This window comes from Eretmochelys imbricata, chromosome 10, assembly GCF_965152235.1.
Source record: "Eretmochelys imbricata isolate rEreImb1 chromosome 10, rEreImb1.hap1, whole genome shotgun sequence".
Classification (NCBI taxonomy): Eukaryota; Metazoa; Chordata; order Testudines; family Cheloniidae; genus Eretmochelys; species Eretmochelys imbricata.
Window position 1 is genome coordinate 8274082 of NC_135581.1, and position 15204 is coordinate 8289285.

At 40.6% G+C, this 15204-nt stretch overlaps 1 protein-coding gene across 1 annotated transcript in view; it reads right to left on the reverse strand.

The window, feature by feature from the left end:
• Positions 1–15204, reverse strand: part of USP22 (ubiquitin specific peptidase 22) — a 188601-nt gene that overhangs the window by 2229 nt on the left and 171168 nt on the right. The window contains exons 8-13 of the mRNA XM_077827691.1: positions 12117–12222; positions 9234–9392; positions 6672–6798; positions 4684–4775; positions 3109–3171; positions 937–1086 (exon numbers count right to left, since the gene is read on the reverse strand). Coding sequence (XP_077683817.1) covers positions 937–1086; positions 3109–3171; positions 4684–4775; positions 6672–6798; positions 9234–9392; positions 12117–12222 — 697 coding nt within the window. The remainder of the gene's footprint in view (positions 1–936; positions 1087–3108; positions 3172–4683; positions 4776–6671; positions 6799–9233; positions 9393–12116; positions 12223–15204) is intronic.

Consider the following 15204-nt stretch of genomic DNA (forward strand, 5'->3'; position numbering starts at 1 on the left):
TAAAGATGTTAACCTTGAAAAAATACTGCTCTATGTAGCATCCACAGTGCATGTTTGAAGGAAATGATTGAAGTGATACTGTCTATTTGAAATCATTATTAAGGGGGGATATGATAGAGGTCTATAAAATCTTGAATGGTGTGGAAAAGGGAATAGAGAAGTGTTATTTCCCCTTTCCCACAATACAAAAACCAGGGGTCATCCAATGAAATTAACAGGCAAGAGGCTTAATAAAAACAAGAGGCAGTACTCTTTTACACAACGCAGTCAACCTGGCTATATATGTGTGCACAGCTAGATGCATCAAATTCCATTTCCCAAAAGAAAACAATGAAACAGAAACAAACCCTCAGAAGTGGATATCGGTAGTACTTTTTGGCTATGTATCTAACCACTGTGTTATACAGCCTGTTGAATAAACTGCCCTCAGAGGAGAAAGTCTAGTATAATATGGAATTGTACCTTATGAAGCTTAAATAGGTGGTCCATATAGTTATGGTTGGCCAGTGGGATTACAACAAACCCTATTACAATGTGAATTCATAATACCTGTATTTAACAATGAAAGCAACATGTGTAATAAGCTATCACACATTCATCCCTGTGGCTAGCAGGACTGTGATGAGGCAGATATTACTGCAGCCAACTGGATTAGCCAGAAGGTGGGTGGACATACAAGAAACTAGTTATCTTGCTCAGCAGGCACAATGCACTGCTACCTTGTCCTTCCCTTTTCTCCAGTCTAAAAAACCCCAGTAGGTTAGACCAGCTTTCTGAAGCACTGATAAATGATCACTCTGGAGAGAAATTGTTCTACATGGTGAAAATCTGATAACTTGAAAGTAATAAAGGTTCACCCACCCAGAGGGGGCCCTTTATTAATGATAAACCTGCTCCCACTCTTTCCTCCCCGTATCCTTTTTGTTCACAACCTACCCTTCACTGTCTAGTACATCCTTAATGCTAGCCTTGGTGATGATGGCATCATCACATTTGAACCACTGGTCCTTGTGTTGCCGGATGAAGCTGGTATAGTGCCCACTCTCCAAGGTTCCTTGGTGATTAACTACTGCAAACAAGGAATACCTGGTGGAGAAACACAGTTAATGAACTCTTGGATCAAAAGAAAAAACTTAACATTTTTAGAGGAGTAGAAGCTTGTGATTATCTATACATTTGCAAAAAGAATGGATGCCATTTGTAAACACTGTAATTAAAACACCAGTACTCAACACTGGTTGGGGATGGGGCATACTTTTCTCCCCACCATCTTGATATTGCCTCTAACTACTTGTTTTACTGCAACTGTTAGTTTTACAGTTGGAAGCTTTGCTCACAATTGAGTAGTTAACAGACTTTTCTTTTAAAATAAGTAGATTAATATTATGAATTCACAGATACATGGATTATAAAGCCAGAAAGGATCCCTGTCATCACCTAGTGTGACTTGTACAACACAGGCTTCCCTGACTTAATTCCAGTTTGCTCTAGAGCAGATCTTTTTGAAAAATATTAAATTTTTGAGTTAAAAATGTCCAATGATGGAAAATCCAGTACAGGCCCTGGTAAATTGTTCCAATAATTAATTACCCTGGCTGTTCAAAACGTGTGCCAGATTTCTGATCTGAATTTATTTAGCTTCAACTTCTAGCCACTAGATCTTGTTATATCTTTCTCTGCTAGATTGAAGAGTTCCCTATTATCGAATTTCTGTTCCCCATGAGGTATTTACAGACTACGATCAAGCCATTGCTTAACCTTCTCGTTGTTAAACTGAACAGACTGAGCTCCTTGAGTCTATCACAATAAGGCACGTTTTCTAATCCTTTCAATCATTCTTGTGGTTCTTCTCTTTCTTGAATTGTGGACACCAGAGCTGGACAGTATTCCAGCAGCAGTCGGCACTAGTGCCAAATACAGAGGTTATATAATCTCCTCAGTCCTATTCAATATTTCCCAGTTATAAATCCAAGGATCGTATTAGCCCTTTTGGCCACAATATTGCACTGGGTGCTCATGGTTTACCCATCAAGACTCCCCAAGTCTTTTTCAAAGTCATTGCTTCCCAGGATAGAGCCCTCCATTGTGTAAGTATGGCTTACGTTCTTTATTCCTAAATATATATGTTTATATTTAGCCATATTAAAAACATACTGTTGGTTTGAATCCAACTTACCAAACCATCCATGTCACTGTATTAGTGACCTGTCCTCTTTATTATTCACCACTTTCCCCATCTTTGTGTCATCTGCAAACTTTATCAGTGAGGACGTTATGATTCCTTCCAGGTCACTGATAAAAACGCTAAATAATGCACTGCCAGGAATTAATCCCCGCAAGACCCCACTAGAAACGTATCAGCTCAATGATTCCCCATTTACAATCAACACTTAGCCAGTTTTTGATCCATTTAATGTGTGCCATGTTGACTATGTATTGTTCTAGTTTCTTAATCAAAATGCACGTGGTACCAAGACAAATGACTTAAAGAAGTCTATTAGATCATCAATATTATTTTCACCAACCAAACTTTTAATCTCACCATCAATAAAAATCAACAAGTAAGGCTGATAATATCTATTGTCTATAAACCTATGTTAATTGGCATTAATTACATTACTTTCCTTAAATTCTTTATTAACCTAGTCCTGTATCAGCCATTCCATTTTTTTGCCTGGGATTGATGTTAGGTTGACAGGACTATAACTACTCGGGTTGTCCCATTTATCCTTTTTAATATTAGCACAACATTTGCTCATTTCCAGTCCTCTGGAACTTCCTCAGTAATGAGAGTTCCAACACTCAGTTGCAATAAATGCAGGAGTGTTTAAAGAAAAAGCCTTCCCTTTCATCCTGTACCAACGATTTTTAAATTCCTTCCCTATACTATTGCTGGTAACAACACTAGCAAGGCAATAGCTTAGTTGCTAAAAGCTATGAATGGCCAAGTAAACACGCAATATGATCTTTATTTTGCCAAAGAGCAGACTTGCTGTTCTGTAAAACATAGCAATGCTTTAACACTGTAGGACATAGAGCAGATTCTACTTCACCTTGCAAAAGTCAGCTACCTTTCACAATAGGAGAGTACTGGAAGGCACCACTTACTTATTATCATTGTTTAGACTATCCGTTGGCTGCTGATACTGCCCATTCATTCTGCTCTCTTTGCTGCAATAAAAACACACAAGAATCCAGTCATTTAAAAGCAGTGGTTTCCCAAAGGGAGGCAGTGGGTCACACACGGCACAGAGAACCTGCATGCTACCTCCAGGGGCAAGTGCAATGGTGCTTAGTGGCAGAAGAAGATTGCTGACTAAGGTGTTACAGATACTATATTTGTGCCCACTGCTATGCTGTCTAGGAAGTTGATTTCTCCTCCTAACTAAGGCCCCAATCCTGCAAACACGCACATGCTTAAGTCACAACTTCCCATCCCCAAATCTTAAAAACAGATTGAGAGATTAATTTGGCTCTTAACCCTGAACAAAATATAATTACATTAACCTCTTAAACTCCTACGGATCAATCACCCTTCTTTTGACTTGTGAGTTTACTCTGTGTTTTTGATTACAACAATAGGATTACCTTCCTGGTTTCACAGGTCGATAAAATTCTGATTACGGAGCCCCCTGCTGCAGAAAAATAATTATCCTGATGTCATAGTGGCTATATTCCTTCATACCTGAAACCTTTCATCAGCACCCAGCTATTTTATCCACAGAGGACTCACCAGAGAATAGCAGGAAAGCCTCAAATACTCTGGAAAGTATTGATATAAACTAACCTTCTCTGATATCACACAGGCAATTTAGTGGAGGCTTGGAACTGTCCCTCTTTCTTGGCAGAAATAACTACGTTTGTCTGTAGTAAATAATTTTGAAATTGTTATTAAAACTGTATCAATATGGATCCTGAATTTAAGAGATGTGTTATTTTTGTGCTTTCGGTATTGGTTAAGATGTGATTTATGTAGTAATAATTTAATTAGAAATGATACTTAAGTATAATAATTGATAAGAATTTATTGTCTCAGGTCACTAACTGAACTTTTATGGAAGGATTTTTACACAAGGGTTTTGTTTTTGCGACTGAGATTTGAATAAAAAAATTAGTCTTACTACGTCTGGAGAAGCTTACTAGCTAAATTGCTAAAAGCAGACACAACCCTAGTTGAAAGTATTTTAATTGGGCTTGAACTTTTTTGACTTTCTGTCATCTCAGGAGTGGCTGAAGAGGGCTTTACATAAAAAGAGGAAGGGAGATTTTTGCACGTTTTTCTAACATTAAAAATATTAGGAATGTTAAATTGGATCCTCCCTGATTGCGCTGAGGAACGTACTTGACTGAAAGGACAGGATGTGGGATCTCTAGCATTTTGAAGAAAGGACATCTCTGTTAATTATCTACCTTTGAAGTTAAACAGGTGTTAACAGAAAACTAAGATTTAAATAGAACCTTGTTTAAAACACAAGACCTGAATTGGTTTTACTAAAATCGATTTTGAAATAGATTTAGTTAAACCAGTGCAAACCCTTTCATGGACATATTTACATGGATATATCTGTATATACACTGCTTCACAGCCTGGTCTCAAAGGATATTCCATCTTCACAACATGCATGTGCAAGATTGGTATCCAGACTAACTTAACCTCTGTGGGATTTTTAACACTGTACATACCTGGAAGCCATAAATGGTGTCATGTCCAACTCCAGCGGAAAGGAGACATATGTAGTGATCTTTCGCCTCAGTTTGGCTGAGTGTTCAAACCGCTGAAGATAGAAAGTGGAAGTTTCTTTTAGAGAAGAGACTCCGATTTCCTTTCCTTGTACATGTCTTACACATTGGGCAAAGTGAGATGAAAGGAAAGTAGGGAGATTGTCACACAGCCACAAGAGGATGTGAATAAATTAGGTATTTTTCTGGTAGCTCTCAGGTATCAGTTAGATCAGTATATACAAGTGCTAACAAATTTTCCCTAGGAAATCCTAATTCATGAGGGAGCGGGAGTAGAGGGAAATCAAAGCTTAGAATGGTGACTGAATATCTAGGGAGATAAACTTATCCCCATTTATATTAAGATAAACGCTTATACTGTGGCCTCAAACAGTAACATCCAGCGTGATAGGCACTATACAAACATACAGCAAATGACAGTCCCTGTTCCAAAGAGCTTACATCTGCAGCAAAACTGGTGATAGACAAATGCTACCGGGGACAGATATGCCTTTAAGGATTCTGCCACCTGACTGGTGCGTTTAATCTACCAACATCAACAAGGCAAGAAATCATCTCAAGTGACTGGCACTGTTATGCCAGTTGTCTGTGTACACGAATACTAAATCAAAATAAGGAACAAACGGAAGGTAAAATTAAAAAAATAATCTGTCTCCTTCCTCCTAAAGGGAGAGATGAATTTGTGATACACGTCATACTTTCATCATCCTTTCTACAGAAGTGGAGAAAGGAAAAAATAGCAGAATGAGATGAATGAGTTTCTATTTAAAGAAAGCCCCTTTCCCCATTTCTCAGTACTCCTGTCCTATTTACACTCCTAGCTAATTATTCTCCCTTTACAATGCCATAACAATTCCCTAGCAACAGAACAGGATGTCAAAAACTCCGACTTATATCCTTTTGATTCTCTGTTCATCTTTCTAATTGCATTATTAACACTGTCAGAACATATGTCCTTTATGATGAATTTGATATTAGTTAAGCCATATTAAAATACCTTACAATTTATCATCACAACTACTTTTGGAATTGAGAGATATTGGTATCGTGCTTTGATGCATGAAATGTTATATCTTAATTTTTACCAGAGAGGACAACAAGATGAGTTCCCAAGATCACTTATTTTCAAAACCTTCAATCACCACGGCTACACAAATGCTAAATTGTACTAAAACCTCTTTTATATTGTTGCCCACACTGCCTTGCCCCTGAAGCAGTCTCACCTTCTGGGCACTCTTTCCACTTTGCTAAGGAAAACAAATAAGAAAGACACCCATGCTCTGCACTGGCTGCCTGCTTTCCAGTACGGCGTAGTCATATTACTTGCAGTTAAAGCCATAAACAATACAGGACTGGGCTGAGTGACCATCTATTACACGGTCTTCCATCACAGCATCTGCCATCAATGGTGAGTTGGAAGTTCTAAAAGCCACCACAGTATGATCTTGAGACAAATGGTGGGGATGTTACAGGAAGCTTCTCCATTGTGGCCCTGTAACTTTGGAATGCTTTCCCTTCAAAACACAGAGTACATCTGTGGCATCCTTCCAGTTGAAGCACACAGTATTTTTATTTTCTTTCTCATTCTGTGTGGCTTGTGGGTAGTAGCTCTATTGTACAGGAGGAATAAGTGCCACTAGAGATTTGTTTTTGTTTGGTTCAGAAATTTTTAGTACTTTTTCGTATTTTTGAAAAAAGTTCTATTTTGATAGGCACCCAGAGACATATGGGCAAGGCTGCATACATACATACAATCATAATGTCCTTAAACTAAAATCTAACTGGAAAAGCCAGCTGTCCTTTAAGTTAGTTTATGTTACAATAAATTAATTATAGTGACGTTAGAGATAGCAGAGAGATCTATAGAAACCAACTCATTGCCCGAGAGCAGAGTCTATGTTCTTTCAACCACCTGTCCTTTGTGAACTTACTTTGAGATGAAAACAGGCCACAATGGGTAATTTCTTCATAGTGAGTTGTTTGGTAGATTCCTGGTAGCTATGGCAACCACTACATTTGATTTTGGCACTGCTTCCTAGATGTTCTGGCCTTGTAAACCTGAAAAATATTAAGAAGTGGAAGGATGCATAATACAGGCAAATTATTTTCAATGCATCTTGAAAACAGTTTTCATTTCCACTTGTAACCACTTAGTAGCATGCGAGATAAACTTAAATCTTCTCTCAGGAAAGCCAGAGGTGACCTGCTGCCCCTTTCTCCACATATTTCTTAAAGTGCAAGACCCACTGAAAACCATGCACAATTTTGCACAGTGCATATTTATAATGTGTTCTAGAAAGATTAGGAAATTGGGCACAGAGCAGAGTCATTAGTTATCGTTCTATTATACAAGGTAAGTACAAGTCCTGTGCTGAGATAATTATACCCAGAGAGCAGATGCTAAGGAAATATGCTTTTTCTTTTTTCCTTTTTGCAAGATAAATTAGAATTTAAAAAGCTACCAATATAGGAGAGCCCTGTTTCAGATTTCCAACTCGGACATTTACATTTGCTTCCACTTGGGCAAGCTGCCCTGAAGTGCATCAGTGGCGGAGAAAGGAGAGCGAATGTTGGGTCATCCACCACAACAGAATAGCTCATTTTGAGATAGCTTGTGCAGACCTTTTGTTTTCAAAACCAAAAATGTGGACATGGGAATTCTGAAGCAAAGCCACATGCTTGCTGTGCTCAGTTACATGCCAGGCCCCAGGATGCTCTTCCAGCTCTCAGGCTGGGGTCAGAGCTCTAGAGGGAGAGAGGAAGGTATGGATGTAGAGTTCTGTTCAAGGTCAAATCATTGACAACTAAAGATTTGCTTTCAAAATCTAAGTTTTAAGAAATTCCAGCCTGTTACTAAAATCAGGTGGAAAGGAGTGATTTATAACCACTTAATGGGGTGCAGGAAACTGTTAGAGGATGGGACAGTTCTTGAAGTAAACACTCAGCCACTGTGTAGACACTCATAGAAACACATTAAAACAAAAAATGTTCAGGCTCCGGGAATCCTGATATTAAATCTTCTGTTAAAAAAAAAAAAGACTACGAGGACTGACTTCTAGTTTTTCTTCTAAATTTAAATGTACAAGCCGTATGCATTTTCCAGTCTCTCTACTAATGTTGGGTTTAAAGAAAAGGAGGACTTGTGGCACCTTAGAGACTAACCAATTTATTTGAGCATAAGCTTTCGTGAGCTATAGCTCACTTCATCGAATACATCTGATGAAGTGAGCTGTAGCTCACGAAAGCTTATGCTCAAATAAATTGGTTAGTCTCTAAGGTGCCACAAGGACTCCTTTTCTTTTTGCGGATACAGGCTAGCACGGCTGCTACTCTGAAACCTGTCATTATGTTGGGTTTAAAGTTATTGAAGCTTCTTGTAATAATACATATTAAACTGTAATTGGACATTTTAGACTATGACAGACCTGACACATTCAAGTGCATTATGCTCTGTATGAAAATTAAATGTACAACTAACTGTGCTGTGAAGCTTTGTTTACATGCTTGTCTAGCAGTTTTAAGCCTCAGGAGGCTGAACCAGAGCACAAATGTAATTCTATCCCAGACGCATCATTTCCCCCTGTACAAAATGGTACAAAGTCAGTAGGTCTGTTTTGTTTTTAAACAACTGTCATAAAAGTTATGAATTAAAGAGTATTCTGCAACTATTGTCTTGTCAGGCCAATGGGACAGTTTAAAAATATATATTTCTACTGCATGTTAAAACAGTAACCCACCCTTAATAGTATCAGTTTTTTATAACTTGAGCCAACAAAGTCAAGAGATTCTGAGTTAAGGTGTCATCCTTAACCTTCACTCAACCATATCATGGTATTACAGCACAGAGCAGGCAAGATTAGTAACTATTCCAATACTGTGCAAGGCCAATCATAACAGTCTGGCTGAAGGACAACTTTACATTTTCTTATTTAATTTCTTTTCACTTATTAGGAGTGAGGTTAGTACCTGCAAGAAGTGCTGCACTGACAGCTCTTGAGACTGAAGTCCTCTATTCACATAATAAGCATTAGTAACGCAGGCTCTCTCACAGTGCGCCTCAGCCAGGCCTGGAGAGCCCATCTCTAAGGGTGAGTGGGAAGATAATTCTCCATGGCCCATTCAAACCATGGCTTCTCTGCAGACAGCACCAAGGAGGAGGACATTGCGTATCAATTGTGTCAGTGGTTTTTGTGATATGCATACATAGCCCCTGGGTGCTGGATTGAGAGCTAAACTAATTTCTCATAGAATACAACCAATAGATAACCAGATTGATTTTGGTCACATTTTGCTAGAGATTAAAATAAAACAAAAAACAAAAACAGCCACAACAAATTTAAGTGCATGTTATGTACTACAAGATGGCTGAGGAATACTGCTGTGGTAAAATGTTGTTAGTTTGCTTTATTAGTTGCCATTATTTCTTATTTGTGGACAGCAGAAGCGAGCAAGATTATTTCCCCTATCTACATTCTGTTTGCCATATGTTGTACCTTCGCAAGCAGTCTGTGAGCGTGGTGGTGCCCGATACATGGCTTTCCCCATTCACCACACTGCCGTCACTCCCTGGGCTCAGTGGCCAGAATGGTGTAGAGGAGCCAGGCAAATCCAAACTGATGTCCCAGAACGGGTCTATCGTTGTGGAAACACCACTAGGAAAAAGAAACGAGTTTAGCATTTAACACAAGGAGTTAAAAGTAACAGTACAAAATGTATGATTTACTATATGGTATAAACTGGACATTTACTGGACAAGGCAACGAGTTCTACTTCATCTGTACAGGGCACTCAGACTACATAAAGTATGTATGACAAAACAGCTGTGCTCAATACTATATTTACACAGCCAATTCCTTTACTGGAGATTTATTTAAAAAGCACAAAAAGAAAAACCACAGATTTTAGGAAATTTATTGCATGTTTTGAATGCAGGATATAAATTTGCTACAGTCTACAGCTTAATGGAGTTCAGTGACTTAGAGCCAAATGGTTGGGTTGCTCTGAGATGCAGAATCTGGCCTGCATCCTGGGATGAAAGTGCTAAGGTGTTTCTATTTAGATTGTTGCACTATCTGTGTTCAGACAAAAAAAGAGAACAGAAATACTCTTGATATGCAATGGTGTGCTAGTTGGAACTTCAGAGTTCACTCTACAATCTGCCATGGCACTTGGAAATTGAGATCTTAGAGAATACCCGAATCAGAAAGTACATTATATTCCGGCTCAGGTTTCTCTACAAGACAGCTGAAGACAAACCCACTGGCTAGAGGTGACTGGAAAGCTCAGAAAGCTTTAACCTCCATTCCCTTGAACCTTTCCTTCTACCATTCAGATCTGTACGTGATTCTTGCTTCCAAATGCTAACTTTTTTTGTTTATGAAAGAATGTTCTGCCTGTGCTCTTTATCTGCTCTTCTGGCCTCCTCCTTCCTCTAAATACCACTTCTTTTGGACTAAAAATCTAAGTTTACAACTTCCCACTTTCATTCAGCTTCACTAGTGCAAAATATTTGAAATGATCAAAAGAAGAAACATGCAACATTTATGGATACTAATTTCAAACTGCCAAACTTATTTTTATGCATTGAGCCTTTTTCTTTAACTCCCATCTTTCCTTGTTAATTTTCTTAAAAATTCTGACATAATATATTATTCTTAGTAGATATCAGCTGTGCTGATACCGCATCCAGGCAACCATTCTCACATACGGACTCTGTGGGGCCAAAAGACAAAGACTAACATTTCACACTTTTTTCCATGATGCTCAATCATTCCTATAGCGAGAACTCTGTAGGTCAGTCCTGAAAACCGAGTACAACAACTGATTAAATGAGCAGAGTACAACAGTCCATCTGCAAGACAGTGTAGATAGTTTGGGGAATGCAAGATAAGACCAAAAAATATGTAGTGGAGTTCCAACTCCCCGGGTGATGTCAAATGGCTTAAAGTAAGCCACCTTGCCTGATAACATAGAACAGAAAGGATTCTTCTCCTGACTCTAGCAAACCTTTATTTTCTCTTATTTAAATTTACCTAGAGCCAGACCCTAGAAACCTTTGCCACCAAAACCGAAAGCTCAGAACTGAAGAAAAATGATAATGTGGCTGCATATAAAAGAGTTCTCTTACTTCAAGTCTGGTGCACCTGCATATTCCCTATCAAAAGAAAATTTGCCTTGAAAGTTTTCTTATTATGAATTTTGAAATTAACCAAATTTTGGTAGGCCAATCAAACTCTAACCTAAAATGCAAAATCCCATAAACCTGTGATATTTTTCCAGGCAGATTTTTCAGTATATTTTGATCTATGACACTTGCCTTCTAATTGCTTGCATTTAGATGATGCTGTAGTTAAACCATATGGTGCAAGAAAAAAGACTCAGTATGACACTGGCACTGGTGGATCAGCCTCATCCCAACTAAAACCTCTCCAGCGCATCAAAGATTTACAACCTATCCTGAAAAATGATTCCTCACTCTCACAGATCTTGGGAGACAGGCCAGTCCTCGCTTACAGACAGGCCCCCAACCTGAAGCAAATACTCACCAGCAACCACACACCACGCAACAAAAACACTAATCCACTAACCTATCCTTGCAACAAAGCCCGATGCCAACTCTATCCAAATATTTATTCAAGTGACACCGTCATAGGACCTAATCACATTTGCCATGCCATCAGGGGCTCGTTCACCTGCACATCTACCAATGTGATATGTGCCATTATGTGCCATCAATGCCCCTCTGCCATGTACATTGGCCAAAACAGACAGTCTCTACGCAAAAGAATAAAGGGACACAAATCTGACATCAGGAATCATAACGTTCAAAAACCGGTAGGAGAACACTTCAGCCTCTCTGGCCACTCAGTAAAAGACTTAAGGGTGGCAATTCTGCAACAGAAAAGCTTCAAAAACAGACTCCAACGAGAAACTGCTGAGCTTGAATTAATATGCAAACTAGATACCATTAACTTGGGTTTGAATAGAGACTGGGAGTGGCTGGGTCATTACACATATTGAATCTATTTCCCCATATTAAGTATCCTCACATCTTCTTGTCAACTGTCTAAATGGGCCATCTTGATTATCGCTACAAAAGTTTTTTTCTCTCCTGCTGATAATAGCTCTTCTTAATTAATTAGCCTCTTACAGTTTGTATGGCAACTTCCACCTTCTCTGTATGTATATATTATCTTACTATATGTTCCATTCTATGCATCCGATGAAGTGGGCTGTAGCCCACAAAAGCTTATGCTCTAATAAATTTGTTAGTCTCTAAGGTGCCACAAGTACTTCTGTTCTTTTTGCGGATACAGACTAACACGGCTGCTACTCTGAATCCCATCTGAGTGCAGAATTAACCAAATTACACTTACTGGCAGACTTGACAAGTAACATCAGACTGCAGTCCGCCTGTGAAGATTTGGTCTATGATGCAGTTACAGTGGTTGGGGTTGTTGGCCTTCTTCCCATTATCGTCACCTGCAGGAAGGCAAATGAAATCTTTGTAATACATTCTTACATGTGCCCCATCAGTTCATATGGGCAGTTTGGAATCTCGTACTCATTGGATATTTCAGAAAACAAGGGATCAAGAAAGTGCCTCTGGTGGAGTACAAAATATTATGGCAAAAAGTTTAAATGCAACTGAGTGTTTCAGCAGAGATGAGGCTTTAAGGTAATGTGAACAGCCAGCCCTGTTCTGAGGTAGCCCACTCTTGCTTTGTAGAGAGATCTGCTTCGCTCTGTCACGTACGAAGGTTGGTTCCAAAGGTAAAAGGTGCTGCCAAAGTGGTTAATGAAAACGACTATTTAAACCCCACTAACAGGGCCATTAAGTGGCACATGCAGTTGAATAAACGGAATGCCGTAGAAGCAGTGATTTCCACTCAGGTATAGCACACAAGTGTGTGCTATTTTCTTACATTAATTCAGAGGATAGGTTATGCAGAGATGAAGATAATGGCTATTTTTAACAGTTCTTCCTTAATCATCTTGCCAGAGCAAAAGACTAAGATTGTGTTAAGGCTCCATTAACCTTCAGTCTGGTGCCTATACCATATCTTTTCATCATCAACACTGTCCTTGTGTTCTGAAGTTTTCATCAGTAATAAAATGAAAGACAGTCTAGCCTCCCAGAGGGCATTTACTATAAGGTAAAGCCATGTTTACGTCAAGCTTATTCATGGAGACACTGAAGCTTCTCTGCTTTCCAGTAGGTGAAAGTGCATACCCACCTTCTAAGCACTGCTGCCAATAATGTATGCATCGGAGGCATAGCAGTTGGCTTTATGACTGGGATCCTAATGGGATTAACTGAATGAAGCATTCATAAAGGTTTGGTCTAGCAATCACAATGCCAGTCTGATTACCAGGAACTCTAAAATACAAATCTCTGCACTGATACACATACATATTCTTTTTGCAGATTTGGGCAATTCTTAGCCTATGTGCCTCAGTTTCCCCATTACTAAAATGAGGATAATACATTTACTTTTCTAACTTACAAGACTGTTGTGAGGATGAATCAAAGTCTTCAAAGTTCTTTCTCCTGTATCTACAGTAGGGTTTTTGTTGTTGAAACACCACATACACCTGGGTGAACCAGTTCACAACAGCTGGTAACTATTCCGGAAAGTAAGTTTTGAAAATTTTTCCAAAATCCTATTATAACAGAGGCTGCTAGCACAGCTAAAATTAGTGTTTGTCAGGTTTCCTCGTACCTATCCAGTTAAAAAAACTGCAAACACTAAAAATTGGTTTTAGACTATATTTTAGTTTCGGAAACAAAATACTAAGGAAGCTTAGTACTCAAAAGCTCAACAAAGCTCCTTTTTTACTTACAAAAAAAAAAGAAAAAGAAAAAGAGGCTTTTCAGTCATCAGGACAAAAGAGCAAACTAAAAGCACACAAAAGCAGAAAAAATTATAGCCACATTTCAGGTACTTTAATTTGGCTTTGGCTGTTTACAATAATCTAATAGCAACAGATTTAAAAACCGAAATTATGGAAAATTGTTGAAAATATAAATCAATTGACTCTCAAAAGTTCCAACCTGTGCTAATGTGGAATAAATGAGATAAGAACGGCCACACTGGGGTCAGACCAAAGGTCCATCTAGCCCAATGTCCTGTCTTCCGACAGTGGCCAATGCCAGGTGCCCCAGAGGGAATGAAGAGAACAAGGAATCATCAAGCGATCCATCCCGTTGCCCATTCCCAGCTTCTGGCAAATAGAGGCTAAGGACACCATTCCTGCCCATCCTGGCTAATAGGTGAGAATTACTTAGCCACACTGGGTTTTTTAGGTTAATTATATCCTAAATGGCTCGGAGAAGATCTCAGAGATTTTGCAGCTTCTTGCCTTACAGTCAGTGATGAGCTGCCAAAATCTTAACAACCGGTTCCCTATAAAAAGTTCTGGTTTAAGGGATGTGCCACAATGTGTATTTTTTGTACCAGTAGGGTTATCATACGTCCGTATTTTCCCAGGAGGGATTTTTAAAATTTAAAAATTCCTCCCGGACGGCGATTTAAGAACCAAAAAGCCTGACCTGTCTGGGACAATACGGATGTGTGTTAACCCTGCCTAAAGTTCTTTTTTAAAAAAATGGGCCTGAACTAGAAACGAGCTCCGTTTCACAGGTGTGGGTCCCCGCCACTCCCTGGGGGTGTGCTAGGGTGACCAGATGTCCCGATTTTATAGGGACAGTCCCAATTTTGGGGCCTTTTTTTATATAGGCTCCTATTGCCCCCCACCCCCTGTCCTGATTTTTCACACTTGCTGACTGGTTGTGCACATGCGTGGGTCCCAGCTGCTCCCTGCCCCCCTTATTGAAGCAGGTGTGCAGGGTTACTGCCCTGGGAACTGCAGGGCACCAGTGGACGTGGGGCCAGCTGAAGACGGGGGTGCGGGGCTGGCTGTGGGCAGGGCAGGGGGTGCAGAGCTGGCTGGAGGCAAGGGGGTGTGGGGCTGGCTGGAGGCAGGGCAGGGCTGCAGGGGGGTGTGGCAGGGGTCAGCTGGAGACGGGGGGTGTGGGGCTGGCTAGAGACAGGGCAGGGGGTGCGTGCGGCAGGGGCTGGCTGGAGACAGGGCAGGGGGTGCGTGCGGCAGGGGCTGGCTGGAGACAGGGCAGGGGGTGCGTGCGGCAGGGGCTGGCTGGAGACAGGGCAGGGGGTGCGTGCGGCAGGGGCTGGCTGGAGGCAGGGCAGGGGGTGCGTGCGTGCGGCAGGGGCTGGCTGGAGGCAGGGCAGGGGGTGCGTGCGTGCGGCAGGGGCTGGCTGGAGGCAGGGCAGGGGGTGCGTGCGTGCGGCAGGGGCTGGCTGGAGGCAGGGCAGGGGGTGCGTGCGTGCGGCAGGGGCTGGCTGGAGGCAGGGCAGGGGGTGCGTGCGTGCGGCAGGGGCTGGCTGGAGGCAGGGCAGGGGGTGCGTGCGTGCGGCAGGGGCTGGCTGGAGGCAGGGCAGG